Source organism: Molossus molossus, unplaced genomic scaffold, assembly GCF_014108415.1.
Source record: "Molossus molossus isolate mMolMol1 unplaced genomic scaffold, mMolMol1.p scaffold_m16_p_11, whole genome shotgun sequence".
Lineage (NCBI taxonomy): Eukaryota > Metazoa > Chordata > Mammalia > Chiroptera > Molossidae > Molossus > Molossus molossus.
In genome coordinates, this window is record NW_023425346.1 from 104,324,587 (window position 1) to 104,344,930 (window position 20,344).

The following is a 20,344-nucleotide window of genomic DNA, read 5'->3' on the forward strand; positions in this document are numbered from 1 at the left end:
GGGAGGCCAGGACCGGTCACCGACCCGCACACTCCACCGCACCCGCCACGGCCTGGCCGCCGCTTAGGGGGCTTCGGACACCCCACGGGGCGAGTGGGTTCCCTGAAGGGCAAGGGTAGCCCGCAATCAGGGCATAAGTTCAGCTCTCCTGTGCCCAGGTTGCGGGAATTTAAACAGCTGACCAGATAGATAAATAGATAGATAGATAGATAGATAGATAGATAGATAGATAGATAGATAGAAAGAAAGAAAAGATGAAAACACGGTGAGTACCAGGCCCACGGGTTACCAAATGGCAGGCGCAGCTAGGAAGATTCCCGAGAACCCACGCAGCGCGGTAAACCTTACAGCAGCTTGTGCCTGCCTCCCGCCGCTTGGGGAGGCCGACGGTGTGGAACGGTAACTACCCGGACTTTTCGTCGCATGTGGACGTTGAGGGCCTGGTAGTCACGGCGGGTCCCTTAGCCCACAGGCTCTTCTTCAGCCAGCATGTACGTCTTCTGTGAACTGCTCTGCTTTGGCGACGCGTGGACAGAGTGAGGCAAGGCTTGGCTTGCACCCACGGAGGAATCTCTCCAGCCCCCACGCACTGGCGCAGACTGGCCCGGGTGCCCTCACCGCACGGCGAACACAGCCGCGCCTAACTGTGGGCAGCCTTTGTTTCAACCCGACTCTCCTTGAACAGACTGTGGATTTTAGCTGTCCCGGGATTCCCCAGTGGTCTTCTGGGGTCTGGGCTTCCATGGGAGACTGTGGTCTCCTCCAGGTCCACCAACTGGAACCCAAGACGGTCCTCTCCTCCAGGCACCAAGCCTCTCCCAGGAGGGCAGCTTCCACGGGAGGGAGGACACTAACTGCCTCAGCCTAAGCTCAGGTGGCAGCTGCTGACCAGGCCGCCGGACCTGGGGCCTCAGACACCAGTGGGAAATAGCCTGTCCCAGCCTAGAGCGGGAGGACAGTCACACAGACCCTCCTCCATTCTGCGTGGTGGGCACTGCCCAAACACCAGCCCTCTTCAGTCCCCGGGCTCTGGGGTCCCCTCCTAGACATCGCCATCGATGCGGCTGCTCCACCTCTGGAGTCTGACAGCTCAACATGCCACATGTGGACCAGTCTGGTGTCTACTGGAGTCCCTGACCCCTCATTGTCTCAGCCCTTCGAGCCTCCACTCCTCCCCGGGCAGCACGGCAGACACTGTCCTTGGCCTCCTTGCTTCCCTTGAATAGAGGGGACAGGCCCCCCTTGTGCCAGACAACCAGATCGTCAACCTGGGACCCCTCCGTCATCCACCCTCGTGCCCCTTGGTTGCTGAGCGCCACCGGGGGAAACGACACCCCTGGACTGGCTTCGCGCCTCAGGCGGGCCTTGGGGACCTCTGGTTCACACTTTCCAGTGCCGAAGGCCAGCTCCTCTCTCCTGCCAAACGGCAGGGACTCCAGGTGTCATCACCATCCCCCCTTTCGGTGAGCTCCTCGCGCTCCACGCAGGGGTGCAGGCGCCCCAGAACCGCACCCTCCCCGCCGCAGGAGCTCACCTGCTCCAGCTCCTGTCCACGTGTCCGAGGGAGTCTTCTCGCCGGCTCCGGGTTCCAGAGAGGGCGTCCCTCTTGCTCCCCCTCCCCTGGCCCTCCCCTGCTTCCTGGGAGTCTTGCTCTGTAAATGATTTGTCTTTGCGTTTTTCCTGTCCTCTCCCACCCCTCAGTCCTGTCCACTCCATCATCTCGAGCCGCCCCAACTGCTTCTCCCTTTCCCCGGTCACTTCCTCTGTGGACCCCACAGCAGTTCTCGCCTGCACGGTAACAACAGTCTCCCGATTTGTCCCCTGCTCCAGTCTCACAAGCTCCACACCTTTCCTGTGGGACTCGGATGACACGTGCCCAGGACACAGGACGCTGAGGGACTGAGCTCCCGTGGGCCTCCCCAGTCTCATTTCCCAAGGCTCCGTCCTCTGCTGCAGTCCTACCTGACCCGGCGTGGTTCTCAGGACGCATCCTGGGGTTCGCGCCCCCGTGCCTTTGTGTGTGCGGCTCCTCCCGGGACGCCCTGCCCCCCGTGAAGGCTGGCACCTTCCTGTCTCCCCCCTGCCTCTCGGGCACCTGCCCGAGGGTCACGTCTTTGTGTTGTCATATGCCTCGTACATGCCTGGGTGCATCTATCGGACCATGTTTCACAACCATTGGCTCCTTGAGGGTGCAAATGGGGGACTAGTCACCTCTGCTACGCGGTGCCCAGCGCAGGGCAGCCGCTGTTGGTTTTCCTTAAAAGCACAGGGAACAAAGGCATTTCCTTGATGAGCCTCGTTCAGCTCTGGCTCATGTTACTGCCGACTCTCCTGTGCCTACCTCGCGGGGCTCTGGATGAGATTGTCCACGAGGGTTTCCACGCGGCAAGCGGCTGCCGACAAACGCGCTTACACGTCTGCCTCGGGACCCTCAGCGTTTCCGTTCTCGGCATGTCTGATGCCTCATGGCAGCCGTATCTGAGACGTGCTCTGGTGGGTGAAGGATCTTTATAAACAAGCACAGTCTGTGGGAAATGGCCTTTGGGACAGTAACCGGCTGGGAGGGGGTGCAGCTTCAGCAGCAGAGAGCTTCAGCCTGGCCCCCTCCGTGCCTCCCCGGAGGAGTCGTGAACAGGGGAGCAAGAGGTTACAAATCAAGGCTCGCGTCTCAGTTCCCACTGAGCCTGCGCGCACTCGCAAATGATCACGAAACATTTGCTTCTGCCTTTTTAGAAAAAAGCAGCCCGGCCTCTCCAGGGACACCCACAGGGAAGTGCAAGTGGTCCTCCTTGCGGCCCCCGCAGCCCGCCGTGTGCGGCCAGGGCACCCTTCCGAAGAGCAAGGGCAGCGGCCCGCCCTCGAGGGCGGCGGGGCCCGCTCCGTTTTTAACGAAGGGCTTCTAATTGGCGAAAGCGTGGCCTTTCATCCAGCAGTTAATGATCAGCTGCAGACCACGGGCGTGAGGAGACCACACAGCCTATCGACTGGGGCACACCTCTGCGGGGCCGCACTGGGCAGTCACTGAAAACGGGGGTGTGGGAGCGTGCTTCAAGCCGTGGACAGCTATTCGCAGCCGTTGTGCGAGAAGATCAGGCTACAAAACAGGGCTGGACGGTCCTGGTTTTCCGAAGCCGATACGCGTATGCACCAAGAGCAGCCTAGAGATGCCCAGGCCAGAGAGTGTTTACCTCCGGCTGACGGCTGCTTTACTGCCTCGTGCCCGCCGGTATTTTCCAAAAGGAATCAGAGCTACGGTTCGAAGGAGGCACCACAGAGGTCATTAATAACAAACCAGCCCCGCCAGCCACAGCCCTGGGTTCTGAGAAGCTAGCGTAGCTTTCCAGGCGCCCGGAACGCGCTCACGTCTTCCGTCGGTCTGTCCGGGCATAAGCAGTGACCGCGGGGAGGATCCGGAGGAAGGGCAGGGGTGGGTGAGAGGGACCCCGTGACAAGCAGGGAAATGGAAACAGTCTCGGGGACCCCCCGGACCTGACTCTGTGTTTGTCAGGGTCTCCCGTGGAAGGAGACGTGGCCCAGCGGAGACAGCGCCGCCCAGCCCCGTGCGGGACCGCAAGTGGCCCAGCTGCACCCAGCCCTTCCCCCCAGGGGAGGTTCTGTTTGATTCCTGCTGCCCCGATGGACAGACAGGCCAGCCAGGGAGGCCTGGAGGACAGGCCCTGTCAGTACCCGCGGGTGGGCTCCCATCTGAGGGTGTCAGAGCAGTTCCTCATCCCCGTCTTTGACAAGGACCGAGGTGACAGGCTGCAACGGGCACGGGGGTGACTGAATGGAAGGGGTGGCCGGAGCCGAAGGCAGGAGTTCATGCAGATGAGCCCATCAAGGGCTGTTGAGTGAACGTCATTTTCGCTTATTTCTCAAGGGGGAGGAGGGCTCTGAGCCCATGTCCCGCACGCTGCTCCCTCCCACCTCCAGCGTCTCCCCGAAGCACCGCTGTCCCGCCTCTTAGCAGGGCAGAAGGTCCACATGAAGGCCACGGCCTGGGCTTTCCTACGCTTCGCCTCTTCCAACCCTTGCCCACCCCCGCCAGGCCTCCCTGCACCCCGCGGGACAGCCGCTCAGGGCTCTCCCGGCCGGCCGGCCCTCCGCCATCACCCTGCTCACACAAAGCCCTGAGAAGCGGAATTCCTGACTGGGGTCCGGAGCTGAGCGCTCACTGCTTCCCTACTCCTTGGTCTTGCTATTTGATTTAAAAAAAAAAAATGTTATCTTTAGTTCTTGCAACAAATCTGCATTATAGGCTGAATTTACAGGTGGGGAAACTGAGGCTTAAAAGACCAGTGATTTGCATGAGGCCATACAGCCAGCACATGGCAAGGCAGGGACCTCGATGGCCGTGTCTGCCACCCGCTGACTTCTCCCTGGTGTTATTTGGGAAGCACCTATGAGCCAGTCACTGTACTGGGTGTTTTCCGCGCCATCTCTAAGCTTCGTTCATGTGTTCGTCTGTTCATTCGTTCGTGCACTCAGAGTATCGTCTGCGCTCCGTGTGACAGCCTCTCAGGCAGGGGCAGTGTTCCTTCTCTGAGTCCTCCACGTGAGTTTCCGGACGGACGGCTGACAGGCCACTGAAGGCCGTGGACCTGGTGCTGTGGGGGGCCACGGGCACCGCTTCTTGCCCAGTGCTGCAGGGAAGCTGTTATTCTCCCCAGGTTCAGTGAGGACTCGGGGTTTGAGGTTTGAACAGTGACCTCAAGGGTGGGGACCTAGGAGATGACGGGGACCCTGTAGCCAGCACCTCTGCTCGGGGTGAAGCCCAGCTACCGCCGGCCAACAGCACGGTTCAGCCACCACCCCAGACGGCACTGAGGGGGCAGGTGCAGCAGAGACACAGAATATTAAAAATAAGGCTAAATCAGAGCAGTCACGGAACTTTTCGTGGGGAAACATTAGCACAGCGCTCTGCGAGGTCTCTTAGGCACCTGTCTCCTGAGCAGTGGTCCCACCAAGTTCTGGCGTCCTCAGACCACTGGACGGCCCTTCACTGTCCTCCCGCGGTTGCTGCTTGAGGGACTCGACCACGTGTCCAGTGAGAGGGACGGTGTTAGGAACTGGTCTTGTTCAATCATCACGGTCCCTACCTTTCCTCCTCGGGTTGACTTGGAGGCAGGTGGGCTGGAGACACCTGCCCGGGGCAGGGCAGCTGGAGCTCCAAGGCTGTGCCGTGGTGGGGGCAGAACATCTGTCTGGATGCTGTTCAAATGCCAGCATTTGGGGACAGGGGACATGGGGAGTGACCTGGGAGGAGAACACGGAAGGCTCCCTTCTGTGTGTGAGTCGCCAGCCGGCTCCTGATGGAGGAGGGGAAGGCGTTGCCCCGACTTCAGTGGAGGAGCAGTTCCAATATATTTCCCTGGACCTTCTGCCGAGCCTCTTCTTTGGGGACCTGTCACCCCTCTCTGTGCTGTATTTTCTTCTTTCTCCCTTTCCCCAGGGAAGCTGAACTCTGAGACTGTGAAGCGTTAATGTGTACAACTGCAGTGGCTGATGCGAGCAGACTAATCCTGGGTGCAGGGGAGCTGGCAGAGGAGCTGGCTGGCCTTTCTGTCCTGACGGTTGTCCTGGAGCCACTGAATTTTTTTCTGAAGTGTCCGATGGCTGTGGCTGGTGATTCTTGGGGCAAATTCTCCCCAGACTGCAAATGGAACCCTGCATTTCTGGCGAACTGGGAAATGATTTAGTGAATACACTTTGAGAAGTCAGTTCCGCTGTTTGCCTGACTTGCCCATGAGGTAGCATCTGACTTTCTGAAGCTTCTTGAAACAGAAATGGGCAGACTTTCCTCACGGGGTCCCAATATAGTGGACGAAGAAGACTGGACACATCAGAGGGAAAGGGGGGAGACGAATCAGAAAAAGCGAAAGGGATGGGGGTGAGGTGGACCAGAGAAAAGTCTTATGTGTGTTTGTATTTGTGTTTTTTTTTCAGTGAGGTAAGATTTGCATACAGATAAATACATGGGTCTTAGGAGCACAGGTGTTTGAATTTCTACAAAGGCATGCACCTTGCAACCAGCATCCTACATATTTCCATCTCTCCGAGAACTTCATTGTGTTGGCTGCCAGTCAGTCGTCATCCCCACAGGCAACCACCCTTCTGATGTCTCTCACCATGGTTTAGTTTGGTCTTTTCTAGAACTTTCTGTTGTCTGTGTCTGGCCTTTTTCGCTCAACATAATGTCTGACATTCATCCATGTCATTGCACACACGAGTAACTCATTATTTTTTAAAATTTCAGAGTATTATTTAATTGTATGGATATACCACAATTTTAACATCCGTTCTCCCGCTGAAATTGGTGGACATTCGTGTATTTCCATATTTGTGCGGCTATTCTGAATAAAGCTGCTTTGAACATTTTTAAATAAGTCTCGTGGACACATGTCTTCATTTTTCATGGGTAAACATCTAGAAGTGAAATTTCTGGTAGGTGGGTGCTTAACTTTAAAAGAATCTGTCAAATGGGTTTCCGAAGAGACTGGCATTGTGTGTCTCAGGCAGGTGAGCCCCATCAGATGTGCTGGCTGGTGTCATTCTTCCTGACTTTGGTCGTCCTAACAGGTGTGAAACAGTGGCTATTCCTTTGTGGTTTTATTTGCATTTCTCTCATGACTGATGATGTCGAGCACCTTTTCATCTGCTCATTGGCCCATTTGTCTATCTTTCTTTTGCCCAGAGGGTGAAGGTTTGATTTGGCCTGGAATTCTTCTTTCAAGTCCTGACCTGAGTGGCAGGAATGCAGTCGGGCCTTGGCAAGCGATGAGAGGGCTGAGCAGTCTGCCTGAGGTGCTCCGAGGGGCCAGGGAGGGGCCAGCTGGGATGGGCGGCCTGTGGGAGGTGGTGGGCAGGGGCGAGGGCTACTTCCTGACTAACACAACTTTTGGGGAAAACAAAACAAAACGAGGTTAACAAAGGAGAGGCCATCTTGCTCTCAGCATGGATCTCTGCGAGGACATTGGGCTCTTCAGCCTGACTCTATTTCCACGGTGTGCCACCTTCCTGGCCAAGTATGGGTCCCCCGTGAGCCTCAGTCTGCTCATCTGTAGACTGGGCATAACCACACCTCACAGGCCTGCTGGGCGGAGCAGAGCAGGTAAGACCCTTGCAGGTGCTCAGGAAGGTGTGAAGGTCTGTGTATCAAAGCACCCCGTGGACGCCCTCTCCGACGCCTTGTTCTTCAATATTCCGTACGCTGCCTCGGGCTCCCGTCGAACCAGACCACGCTTTCTCCCCTCCGCTGGAACAGCAAATCACTCACTCACCTGGGATGTGGAAGAGTGGACTGCTTTTTGGGTTATTGATCGATTCCCATGAACCCGAAACCTCGGGCAGGTCAACTTCCTGTTACCAGGTGGAGACTCCCGGGGTTGGGGTGAGGACTCTGAGCGGTGATCCTGCTCGATCCACCCTTTCCTTGACCTTCTGGCTAAGGAGAAGCAAGACTTCCTCTCCCTCCGCCCGGATCTCAGCCCGCCAGGTCTGAACTAGAGAAGAATTGCCCAGTGATTTTCTTCAATGATCCACCACCCCCCAAAGATAGCTGCTCTCAGATCCAACGGCGGCTTAGGAATTATTTTTTATTCAGTTGATGGACACAGCTGGGCCAAAAGTACACTTCGTACTCATCTGTGCGCGTCGGAGGCCAGCCCCTCGCCGCGGCCTAAATCAAGACGGCTTCAGGGGAGAGGAAGAATCGGGGCTCGGCTAATTCGTTTCTCATTCTAATCATCGAGAACAGGAACAAGGGTCAAGGACAGGAAGCGGTAATAAATAGGGCGAGGCCGCAGGCAGGCTACTAACGTGAAGAGTAACTTTACCAGAACTTTTTTTCCTTTTCGGGGAAAATCTCTTCAAAAGGCTCCCAGATTAAAGCTCCAATATCCCTTTTTGTGTGTCGAATCCTGAATTCTGAAGCTTGCTGGTTGGAAGGAAGCACAGACAGTTTTTTTTTTTTAAATGCCAGGGACTCAGAGACTCACAGGTTTGAAAGTCCTGTGCCCACGGGGATTGCAAGCTACAAGCGGCGGCAGCAGCGCCGAGTCCTTAGGTGTGGGGACCATTGTCATCAAGGGTAAGAAAATGAAATGGCTCTGTATGTAGGTCAACGACCTCCTCTCTACTGAAAGGTAACAAAAAAAAAAAAAATTAAGGATGACCTAAAATCTATCACGTATAAAGAGGTTCCAGAAGCAGCGCTTTCTTGTCAAAGTGATAATGTTTACGCTACGTGAAGCCAGACCTCCTTGGAGTCTGACTTCAGGGGGACGTTTTAGGCTGAAAAGCGCTGGTCGGAACCTCCAGCCCTTCCTGACATCTGTGAGTGGTTTGTTCCTCCAGGCGGTGGGCTGTGCGGGCCGGCGTGTCCGTGGGACCTGGCACGCTTCCCGTGTAACCACCAAGTGGCAGGCATTCCGCGTGGGCTGGTGCCTCGCTCCGCCTGCATTGCTGGTGTGTGCGCATCGCTCGTCTTAGACCTTCCCCGTTAAGCAGGATTGAAGTGAGTCCAATTGACACGGAGACATTTCTGAAGTCTTATTAAACAGTGTCCCGGGCCCGTATGCTTTCCGAAAACCCCGCAGAAGCGAGGAAATGCGTCTCCATTGCGCAGTATGCAAGCGGAGCAGCTCTTAGGGTCTGTGTACACCTCCGCCCCTAAGACGCCCAAACGTCAGCTTGGCCTGCATGGGGGTGCCCTCAGGACTCACACTAGCTATGCTCCGAGTGGGCGTTGTAGTCTCATTTCTTAGTAAAAAGCCACTTTCCCGATACGATTTCAGTGGGAGGTTGGAGCTCAAGGCCTGAAGCCAACTTGATTTTTAAAACTCTCTTTATTTTTAAATTATTTTAGATTTAGGGAAGGGTTCTCAAATACCCTTCACCCAGCTTCCCCTAAAAGCAACTTCTTACACTATTATGGTACATTTGTCGAAACTAAGAACTAAACTAAGAACTTAACGTTGGCACAATTCCGCTAACTGACCTGACGTCAGGACCCCTCACAGAACCACCGTGCTCAGTACAGTGTGGTATCTGGTGTCAGGACAGACAAGAGTATGTCACTGAAATTGAACCGGACACGGGAGGAAGGCACTGCCAGGAGGCCACGGTGAGCTGCATGTCCCACGTGGGCCACGCACACCAAGGCTTCAGCCACCACGAATCTGTGTCTCGGCAGAACACGGGGCTCCTCCTGGACGGAGGCCGCTCGCTCCCCGTGTGTCCTGGGGGCTTCCCGGAGACGGTGTCTTCTAGATGCCTGGGTTCCCCTGCGGCTTGAGACTTCCTGCCTGGCCCCCTCGGAACACAGCTGCAGACTATAAAACCGCTCAGCTCAAGTTGAGATTTGGCTGCTTAGCAACGGGGTCACTGTGACTCTTATTGTCACCAACTGGTCCCTTTTGTCTAGGTGTTGTCTTTTGTGGCGTGTGGGACAAGGGCCGTGAGGAATTGGCACCTTTGGCAATTCTTTCGACCGCGTATGGAAGCGAGAAACGGTCTGAATCAAACCTGGGGCTCTCCCGCTCAGTCAGATGTTGTCCCGTCGTGTGTACTGGACGAGAGGCCGGAAACGAACCCGCACGTCCGCAGCCCGCTGACCTTCAGCAAGGGTGCAGGCAGCGGGGTGGGGGTGGGGGGGAGAGAGGCTTTCTGACAAGCGGAGCTGGGACAGCGGGGCGTGCCCATCTGAAAACAGCTTCAATCCGAACCTCACGCCATATTCGGAAATGAACTCCAGATGGCTCACGGACTTAAATGTAAACTATAAAATGATTGAATTTACGGAGGAAAACAGAGGAGGAGATCTCTGTGGCTCTGCATTAGGCAGAGGTTTTTCTGGATAAGATAGCCTAACACAATCTCTACAAGAAAAAAAGTTGACAAGCTGGATCCCACCAACATTAAGAGCGTCTGTCTGTTCTTCAAAAGACTTTTTTTTTTTCTTTATTGATTTTAGAGAGAGGAAGGGAGAGGGAGAGAGAGAGAGAAACATTGATGAGAAAGAACATCGACTGGCCGCCTCCTGCATGCCCCCCACTGGGGGTTTGGCCCACAACCTGGGCATGCACCCTGATCAGGAATCGAACCGACAACCTCTCAGTGCATGGGTTGATGCTCAACCCCTGAGCCACACTGGCTAGGCTTCAAAAGACATTTTTAAAAGAAGAAAATATAATCCAGAGACAGGCAGATCCTACTTATAAGCCTCAGTCCGACAGGGGACTTGTATCCAGGGTATACAGTATAGAGAAATCTCAACATTTAAGAACAAGATAAACAACCTGATTATTAAAATGGGCAAAAGAGCCCTGGCCAGTTTGGCTCAGCGGTTAGAGCATCGGCCTGCAGTCCAGAGAGACCGGGGTTTGGTTTCCACTAAGGGCACGTACCTTGGTTGCAGTTTGTCCCCGGCCCAAGTTGGGTCGTGCGGGTGGCAGCCACTTGATGTGTCCCTTTCAGGTCGTTCTCTCTCTCTCTCTCTCTCTCTCTCTCTCCCCCTCCCTCCTGCTCTATCTGAACAACAAAAAAATTTGAAAAACTGTTCTCAGGTGAGGATAAAAAACATAAAAAATAAAAATAAAAATGGGCAGAAGATGTGAGCAGGCATGTCACCAAAGAAGACATATGGCAAATAAGCACGTGCAAAGACACTCGGCATCACTTGTCATTAGGGAAATGCAAGTCACCACCGCACACCTATGGAATGTCTACAGTTAATGAGTGGCCCTGCCACGTCCTGGGGAGGGTGTGGTCCTGGGAGGGGGTGAAGCAGCCAGACCTCACGCACTGCTGGTGGGCCTGCTCAATGGCACAGCCACCTTGGAAACCAGTTTGGAAGTTTCTGCAAAGAAGCTTTCCTCACGTCAGATGGCCCAGCCATTCCAAGCGCAGGAGGAAGGAGCACATACCCCTACCCAGCCTGGCTCCCAGATGTTCATAGCAGCCCAAAGCCGGAAACAGTCCAGTGCCTTTCAACATACGAATGGAGGAACACCCCATGGTGTCCCCACCCCACGGAGTCCCCACCTCATGGGCGAGCATGCACCCCACGGAGTCCCCACCCCACGGAGCCCCCACCCCACGGAGGAGCCCCCACCCCACGGAGCCCCCACCCCACGGAGGAGCCCCCACCCCACGGAGGAGTACCCACCCCACGGAGGAGCACCCACCCCACGGAGGAGTACCCACCCCACGGAGGAGCACCCACCCCACGGAGGAGCACCCACCCCACGGAGCACCCACCCCACGGAGGAGCACCCACCTCACGGAGGAGCACTCAGCAACCACAAGCACACCTACCACACTATGATGACTCAAAATAACTGGTGACTGAGTGACGCCAGACAAGAGCACATTCACTGTACGCAGAATTCAATTTAAACCAGTGACAAAAAGCAGATCAGTGGGACAATGGGGGCGGGGGCGGGGGAGATGACAGTGGGGTAAGGGAACGTTTGAGGGTGACGGGTGTGTTCACTCTTGGCAACAGGGACGGTTTCATGAGCGCACAGGGGTCTGTCCGGTTTGTCAGATGGTAGCGATAAGCACCGGCAGCTCTCTGTGCAGTGACACCTCAGGAAGGCGGACCCTAAAACGTATGTCGGGAGAACACTTTCCTTCGGCCACCGTCAAGGCTCCGGGAGGTGTGCCCGCCTGTCCGAGGCCCCACTCTGAACTGGGGTGACACCAGCAGGTGGGCCCGCCTTGGTCACCGAGAGCCCAGCAGTCCTGCCCGCCCGCATTTCACGTGGTGATTTCATTTAATCCTCACGGCAGACAGAGAAGGCCAAGAAATGACACCCCCGAGGGCAGGGACTGGAACATTTTGACTAAAAGAAATGTCAGGATGACGCACGGCCAGCGGAGAGGCCGCACATAAACCCCGGGCGATGGCACCGCGGCCCACGGCCCCTCCCTGCCCACCGGACCCCGGGGACAGGCACTGCAGGGACAAGCGCCGGGCTGGACGCCCAGCTGCAGAACCTGCCCAGCCCAGCACCTGGCCGGGCGGAGGCTGGGGCCGCTGCGCCCCTAAAAAATGCTGGGCCCAGCTCGGCTTCCTAGCGGGACTGCGAAGCCCCGCCCGAGGAGCTAACCATTTATGTCACGCTGTGACAATTATTCTGCATAAAATTATCATTAAAAACTCTAATTTTTCAGCCTCCAACCCCGCCAGTGGCCTTTTAGCATTCCTCAGCGCGGTGTCTGCGGCCTGATCACCCCGCTCATTACCTCGGTGTGGCGCCTCCCCCCTCGCCCCGCAATCAAGGCTAATGACACCCACGGGGAAGGGCGAGCGGGTCCAGGGCCGGCTGGGGTCTGGGGCGGGGGTGGGGCCGGGGTGGCGCGGGCGGTGTGGCCGCTGGGGGCTCTGATGGACAGTCAGGGCCGTGGCGGTGGCTCAGGCTGCGTTCCGGGCCTGCGTGGGTCAGGGCGCGGAGGGGTCAGGGCGCGGAGGGGTCAGGGCGCGGAGGGGTCAGGGCGCGGCGCTGCCCGCTCCAGGGTTGGGGCGGGGCGAGGGCCCTCGGGTCTGGGGCGGGGCGTGGGTGGAGGGGCGTGGCCAAGGCGGGGTCCTGGCTGGGCCCCGTCACTTACCCGAGGGAGGCGGCCGTGCGGCAGAGGTGCAGGGGCGCCAGGCCCTCTGCGCTGAGCAGGTCGGGGTCGGCGCGGTGCTGCAGCAGCAGCTGGGCGCAGGCCGTGTGGGCCCCCAGGCAGGCCTCGTGCAGGGGCCCGCGGCCGCCGGGGCTGGCGTCGGGGTTGGCGCCGCGGCCGAGCAGGTGGCGCACGCTGGCCGTGTGGCCTCGGGCTGCGGCGATGCACAGGGGCGACGTGAGCTCACGCTTGTACTCCAGGGTCCAGAGGCCTGGGGCGGGGTGGAGAGGCAAGGTGAGCGGGGAGCACCGCGTGGGGCGTCCGAAATAGGGTGAAACCATCTCTTAAAAGCAGGGACCACACGTGTAGGGAGATAGACAAAGACGCAGAGGGGCTGGGACAGGGAAACCGGTGAAATCCAGGTAGACACACCGATGAGGGCGAGGGGGTTGGGGGCGGCTAGGACAAACGCAGAGGGGGCAGAGACATGTGAGGTGTAGGAAGAGGGGAGAAGGAGCAGGGGCACAGCGGGGTGACCCAGGACTTGGTGCCATTCGAGAAGTTCAAAGCTGACCAAGAAGGGTGGGTAGCGGGACAATTTCAGTTTTGCCGGCTCTGAATGAGGGACAGCTGAAGGCAGGCAAGTCGGCTGTGGATTTCTCTGGAACGCAGCTTTGTCTCTCATCGCGGTCCTAAGATCCCCTTTATCATTAAGAGGAGAAGGCAACAGACAAAACAAACTGACCCACAGCACCCACGTTGCTCAAGAAAAGGCTTCGGAAAGTTTAGCCCCCTTGGAAGCGGCGAGTCTCAGAAGCGCGCTTTGATGCGGTCGCTGCATCCGCACAATCCTGGCTTGTTTCTTTGCGCTCTTTAGGGTTGTGTGTGTGCGCGCGCGCGCCTGTGTGTGCGCGTGTGTAGATTGCTTTTTCTTGCAGGATGAATGGAACGGGTATCATACATTTTACTTCTCTGAAAACTTTGGGCTTTCAAAAGGCCCGTGGAAGGTTGTTAGCGGCCAGGAGCGCTCGTGGAAATGGGGAAAGCAGTCCCTGGCGAATACACTTCAAGGGACAGGATTTCACATGGCAGGGATGCCTTCTGATAACGATGGAAGAATCGATACTGTGTCTGTAATGAGCTGCGGAGGAGACCCTTTCACAGGCCACCTCCTTCCTGGGACCCATGCTGAGCAGTTTTGAAAGACCACTCATAATTATCTACCTGCACAGTTCCAGCCTGCCCGAGTCCCCAAGGCCCAGCCTGGAGGTTGTTGCCTACTCCGAGGGGCAGTGTGGGGGCCTGTGGTCCTGGTGCTGGGTGATGGTGGCCAGAGCCCCAGGGGACATGGGCCAGCATGGGTTTGGGCTGCTTTCCCAGCGAAGACCGTGTTTGATTTGGAGCTGGAGGGTGGGTATCGTCCTTAATGACCACATTGGCCTACATTCCTGCAGGGCCAGCTCCTGGTTCTAGATGCTACTCATTTTCCTGCAGCAGGAGCCTACTTACAGGGGTGGGGGCAAGAGAATGGGGGCTCCATTTTCTAGGGCATGCCAAGTTCCCCCTCCACTCACCCACCCCAGCAGCTCTGTTCTGCCCTGATTCCCAAGTCCTCCCATGGACTGATGGGAAGGGGCCGTAGTGGGCCTGTCGCTCAGACCTAGAATAGGGTCAGCTCTCTTGTCCACGTCCTACGAGATGGCGCTGAGCTTCCAGCCTTTAAGAGACCCGGATTCTGAGCTAAGTCTCCGGGTCAGAAAGCCTGAATCAGTGCCCTGTAACTCCCGCCCCGGCCCAGGTCTGCCACCAGGAGGAACGTGGCTTCTCCCCACGGGGCTGCCCTTCTGGACGTCAGCCCCTCCACGCAGTGCTCTCCGCGGACACGGCTGGACGGGCCAGCATTGCCTCAGGGGTGCTATACCAAGGGGTCGGCCGCTTGGACCCTGCCTGCTGTATCCCCACCCTCCCTGGGCTTGGCCACCAGGAAGCCCTCGCACGAGAGAGGGCAGAGGTGTGGGGCCGCAGCTCTCAAACAGCATTTGGTCGGTCCTGCTGCCGGGCCAGCTGCGCAGGAAGACAGGTGGCTGAGCTGAAGGGCAGGACTGCAGCGGCCCGAGCGCTGCGCACCCTGCCCTCCCGGCCTGCACCGAGGCTGCGTCCGCACTCGCTCTCTGGGCTGCGCACGGCTCACGTCCCTTCCCTGTGGGCGCTCCCTAGCCTCCTGTCCGATGGCGCGCCACAGAAAACAGCAGCTCCGAGGGCTGGGAAGAGGAAGGAGGGAAAAGGAAGGAGGGGTGGATTCAGACCATGGGTACCATTAATATCTATTCGAAATGGCAACATTTGAGTCTGCAAGTATTCCGGGCTGGAGGCACATGACTTAAAAGAATACACATGTATCGGACATTCAAACAATTGGCATTCCTGGTTGAATGGCCACCCAGCCCTTGGGGGGATAGGTGCACCCTGTCTGGACCAGGTGAAGGAGAGGAAGCCCGGGGCAGCCCCAGGACTGCTGGGAGGTGGTGCAGCCGGCCAGGAGCGCACCTGCCCCCGCAGCCCCTGCCCCGCTCGGAGCTCGGAGCCGCTGTGACAGAGCAGCGCGTCTGCTCCGGAGTGTACACAGCCTGCCAGTGCAGTGGGACCCGCCTTCCTCATTCCTTGCCAGGGCTCACGAGTCGGGGACACGACACTGGCCGCCGGCCCACTGACCAGAGTCTCAAATCCTCTTGGTCCGGCAGAGCTGCTGTGGATTCCGGCACATGACCCTGTTGGTAAATGTGTTGCAAGCTGGGCACTCAGGCGAAGGGTGCCCAGGGCAGGGTGCCAGCCAAGAAAGCCTGCTGCAGCCTGGGGGTCAGCAAGCCTGTTCATGCTGGTGGGTGGGAGGGGCATCTCCCCGCTGTGGGGTCTCCGCGTGCCCGGCATACAGTGGTGTTCACCAGCAGGAGTGCCCTTAGACACACGACACAGGGCCCTCTGGTCTCTTCACCCCTCCTCCCCCACCTCAGCTCCCCCTGCTCCAGGAGCATGTGCTAGAGTGCCCCCTGTTGACACTGGCTGGGACCCAGCCCCGCTCTGTGACCGCGGTGTTCACGGACTCACAGAGGACCTCGCACGGAGCTGCAGGCGGGCGGCTCCAGGTGTCCCTCCGCCATCCCCGCCTCTCGGCTGCCCAACGCGGGCACTGGCGGGTAAACACCCAAACCAAAGCGCTTTCCTTAAAGACAAGCGGCACCTCCAGCATCCGGTGGGCTCTTCTCACCAACACCTTGGCCTTTCCGAGTTGATCTCTCACATTCCATCCCCTAACATGTGCGTCTTAAAACTCGTGCCAACCGAATTTCACGTGCAGGCACCTTGGCTGGCGCACGTCGAATGCAGCCCCTACGAGAGCAGGCTACCCCGGAGCCACATGGTCCACGGAGGGTTAGCAGTTCCTCAGCGTCAGCAACAGCGTTAAGAAAGCAGGGCCACCTGACAGGCCAGACGCCGCGGGGACTGCACCTGCCACTCAGCTCCTCCTTGTCGGTCTCAAGCACCACGCTGGCGTCCCGAGAGACCTGGTCCAGGAGAAGCTCTAGACGGCGCGGGTTGCCCGTGGCCAAGGCAGCGTGGAACTCGGGCACCGGGCGCCCAGCTCTAGCGTGAGGCTCTTTCCCCATTCCCTCTGAGATCCGAAGCTCCCCCCTAATGGGCTCTGGCCATCTGCCCATCGCAGGGAGTGGGTTTCAGGAAAGTTCTTCAGGAAGGGGAAAGATGGTCTCATGGAGGGCGAGCTATTTCTGTTGTCATTACTCAATTGTCATCCAGTTGGGGCTCAGGGCTGGTGTATCGATAACCCTTGTGGGCTCCGATGTGACAATGGTTACTTGACAGGACCAGTGTCATGTGACCGTCAAGACGCCAAAGTGCTCAGTCACCCCCTTGTGGTTATACAGGGGTGGGCAAAGGTAGGTTACGGTGGTAAGAAGACGCATGTTATAAATGGGTAACGCAACAATTCATAAGTAGCAATACAAGAATAAACTTCTGGGTACTCACAAGTGTACACCCCCTTTTGCCCACCCCTGTGTAGATGTGAACTTCAGAGACAGACACATCTGTGTGACTCCGAAACAGCTCCCCGCACAAGGGCAGACACCCCAACACGGGTGGCCTTCTCTCTCCTGCTTTGTGGGTGTCTTCTTGCATATTCCCTTCTTTCTTTGCTGCTGTGACCATGGCGAGGGGACGAGTGTGCCGAGGGCTGTGTCCGCCCTGAGGGTGTGCGAGGGAGGCCCAGCTGGGTGCTGCAGGCGCCGGGCCCTGCGTGGGTCCCGGGTGGGTCGTTCCGGAGGGCAGGCCAGGGATCCACGGAGGTGCCTGGGGCCTGTGGTGGTCTGTGAGGTTCTCCCCCCCACTGAGAACCAACTCCAAGGTACACATCCTTCGCTAAGGGTGAGAAATGCCACAGTTCTAAAAATGAGTGGTAAGAACCCTTTACCTGTAACTTACTTGCTACACTTTTAGTGCAGGGTTTACTTTATAGTCTAAACATTAATAAGGTCACTTTTTCTCATGATATAGATAATTCACAATTCTCACAGCCTTTTTCCAGTTCTTGCTTTTCTCCCACTAGGAGGTTGGAAGGGGCCAGTGGGAGGAAGGAGGGGCACCGTGGGGCACATGCCCAGGGACTCCGAGGGAGGTGTGAAGAACCGAGGCCACCATCCATCAGTGCCAGCCTTAGAGTAGGTGGGTATTGTCAGTGCCATTGGCAGAAGACTGAACCGGGACTCAGAGATTCAGGTGACTTGCTGGAGGTTCTCAGTCCTGAGATGGTCAACGTCCAGACGCGTCACTCTGAGCACAAGGGCTTCCTGGCTCGCCCCTCTGAGCGTGGCACCCTTCAGCACCGGGACCTGCAGTCCCCGATGGCGCCCTGGCACGCTCCTTTCTCCTTGTCACCTGGCCCGGCCACTCATTCTCCGGCTCAGCCTCCCTTCACCTCCGTGGTGTCTGGACGGCCCTGTCCGTGGAGCCCGGAACATGGCTGCTTCCTGCTGGTTACGTGTCTGCGTCTCCACTTGGCCATGACCTTGACCGCGAGCTTCTGCTTCCTCGTCTCTGTGGGGTCCAAGTACCCTGCCTGATTCACATACAACAAGCCCCACGTGCATGCTGGACAGACCGATAGATCCGTCTCTTCGAGATGTGCTCAGTGACACTGAACTTGCTCAGGTTCTTCCTCTCCTTCGTGGTCCTCTGCTACCTCTTCCTTTGGGGAAGGACGCGGGGTAACCTGGACTCTTGGCAGCCGAGGGTGGGGACTCCGATGTTGGGGGTGGGGTTCTACCTGAGGTCTGTGGGCTTCCCTGCACCCCCCTGCCCCCCCCGCCGTGAAGGAGCCTCACCAGCTTGCTGAAGGCCTTCCCTCGTGCGTGATCCGTGACGGCTCCTGGAGCCCTCATTTCACATCTTTTAAGGTTCCCCCCCCCCCCGCCTCCACCAGCAGCAGCGAACACAGAATCCGTGTCATCAGTGGGAACCGCGGGGGGTTTTCCAAGCGCCCACTGTGAGCCTGAAACCGCGGATGCTTCGGGAAGAGTGGAAGGCGCCTGCAGACCACGTTTGCAGGAGCGTGTGGCCTCTCCCACGCACGAGGCAGGGGTGTGCGGGAGCGCCGGGCGGAAGCGCCGTGGGGGCCACGTCCCTGCTCACTGCCCCCGCGGTCAGCCCCGTCCAGTCCCTTCACGGACACATTCTGTGTCCACTCTGTTCCCTTCGGTGCGACACCACCTCTTGGGACACTTTGTTTCTAAGCGCCGTCTCTGGCCCTGGGATTCCCCCGAGGCCCTGCTCACGTACGTCGCGAAGGGCTGGTCCGCACACAGCCCCGCCTGACCCCCAGCTGGTCTGCTCCCTTCCAACTGGGGAAGCCTCCTGGGCCGACCCATTTGGTCAAGGTTACTTTCTTATTTTCTAAATCCTCACCCCAGGATATGTTCCCATTTATCTTCAGACAGAGTGGGAGGGAGGAAGAGAGAGACATCGATGTGAGAGGGACACATCGACTGGCCGCCTCCCGCACGACTCCGACCAGGGCCGGGGACGAACCGAAACCGAGGTACGTGCCCTTGACCGGAATCGAACCCGTGACCCGTTGGTCCACAGGCCGACACTAACCGCTGAGCCAAATTGGCCAGGGCTGTCATGGGTTATTTTTACAAGGGGCGGGGCACTGGGGCGAGGCCGGATCAGGGCCGTCCGCCCCTGCGTTCGGCGCTAGATTCAGCGTCCCCAGCCCTGGCAGGAGCGGCTCCCTGTCCAAGCTGGATTTCCGTGGGCAGGGAGCAGAGTCCAGACAGACGTGGGGCTTCGTGACGGCTTTGGGACGAGCTCGCGGTCCTAGCGCCGGCCTCACGGCAGGACGCGTGGCTCACTCCGGGAGGCGCGGCGGGGGCGCCCTTTTCTTTAAGAACAACTGTAGCCATAGGTCTGACCGTCGCTTCAGGAAACAAAATGAAACAACCTAAAAACCAAATAACAACAAAAACAACCCCCACAAAACCGAGCCAATGCACACGTTCCCCTGCTTGTTCAATACGCATTTATGGACTGTTATGTTCTAAGGTGTGTTGTTAGGGTTCTGAGATGAGAAATACAACAATTCTGGCCCTGGCCAGTTTGGCTCAGCGGTTAGAGCGTCGGCCTACGGTCCGGAGAGACCCGGGTTCGGTTCCCGCTAAGGGCACGTACTTCGGTTGCAGTTTGTCCCCGGCCCTGGTTGGTCGTGCGGGTGGCAGCCACTCGATGTGTCCCTTTCACGTCGATGTTTCTTTCTCTCTCCCTTCCTCTCTCCCTCCCACTCTATCTGTACAAAAAATGGAAAAATATCCTTGGGTGATAAAAAAAAAAAAAATACAGCAATCCTGTCTTCAAGGATCCCACGGGAAAAAAGCAGTGACCAGAGGACCCCGAAACACAGGAGTCCTCCAGTCTTCCTTCCCCCCAGCTGAACAGTGCTCTTTAGTTCTGGGGGGTGACATCGTTCCCTGACCGGCGCTCTCGTCTGGGCCTGTGTCCGCTGCACACCAGCCTCGCCCACCCACACCGTGCTTGGGTCAAGGCACGTGCGTCTCATTTTCCTCACCGTCTCCATCCTTCTGAGCTTGGTCAAAGCCAACGCACGGCCTTCACGGTGCAACGGAAACGTTCTCTCTCTGCCGGCTTCAGGGCGCACGAAACCTCGACATCTTCCAAGAGCGAGTTTGTCTGTGAAGTTGCTGAGCAATTGTCAGAATCTCTGGGAAATTGTGATGCAACAGGAGCAGGGCCGGAAGACGAGAGGATTCCTTTTCAAACGGGAAAGAACGTCCTGCTGAATGTTCACATGGACATCAGTCCAGGACCGGGCCCCAAATGGAGGGGGAAAAGGATGGGCTGTGAGTCTCTGGACATGGGTGTCTGTGGGTCACTGGGAAAAGTCAGGGCGGACGAGAAGAGTTTCCTTTGTGACGTGGTTATCTGGTGGATGTGCGGGGGGGTGTAGGCGTAGGGATGGCTATTTCGACCTGTAACAAAAGGGTTCATGAAAACCTCATGGAGAAGGTCGGAAAAAGTATGGTTCTTCCTTTAGGAAGCTCTCACTAAAAAAGTCACGCTGGAGCGAGAATACCCACGGACCCGTGGAGTGGCGGTTCAGACCCTGGCTGTGCAGAGGAATCAGCCCGGTCCCAGCCCGCGCGATTCC

The 20,344-nt window shown here is 57.7% G+C and overlaps 1 protein-coding gene across 1 annotated transcript in view; it reads right to left on the reverse strand.

Moving 5' to 3' along the window:
* ASB18 (ankyrin repeat and SOCS box containing 18) overlaps nucleotides 1–20,344 on the reverse strand; it is a 46,922-nt gene that overhangs the window by 14,543 nt on the left and 12,035 nt on the right. The window contains exons 2-3 of the mRNA XM_036253368.1: nucleotides 16,121–16,187; nucleotides 12,613–12,880 (exon numbers count right to left, since the gene is read on the reverse strand). Of these exons, the coding sequence (XP_036109261.1) occupies nucleotides 12,613–12,880; nucleotides 16,121–16,187 (335 nt within the window). The remainder of the gene's footprint in view (nucleotides 1–12,612; nucleotides 12,881–16,120; nucleotides 16,188–20,344) is intronic.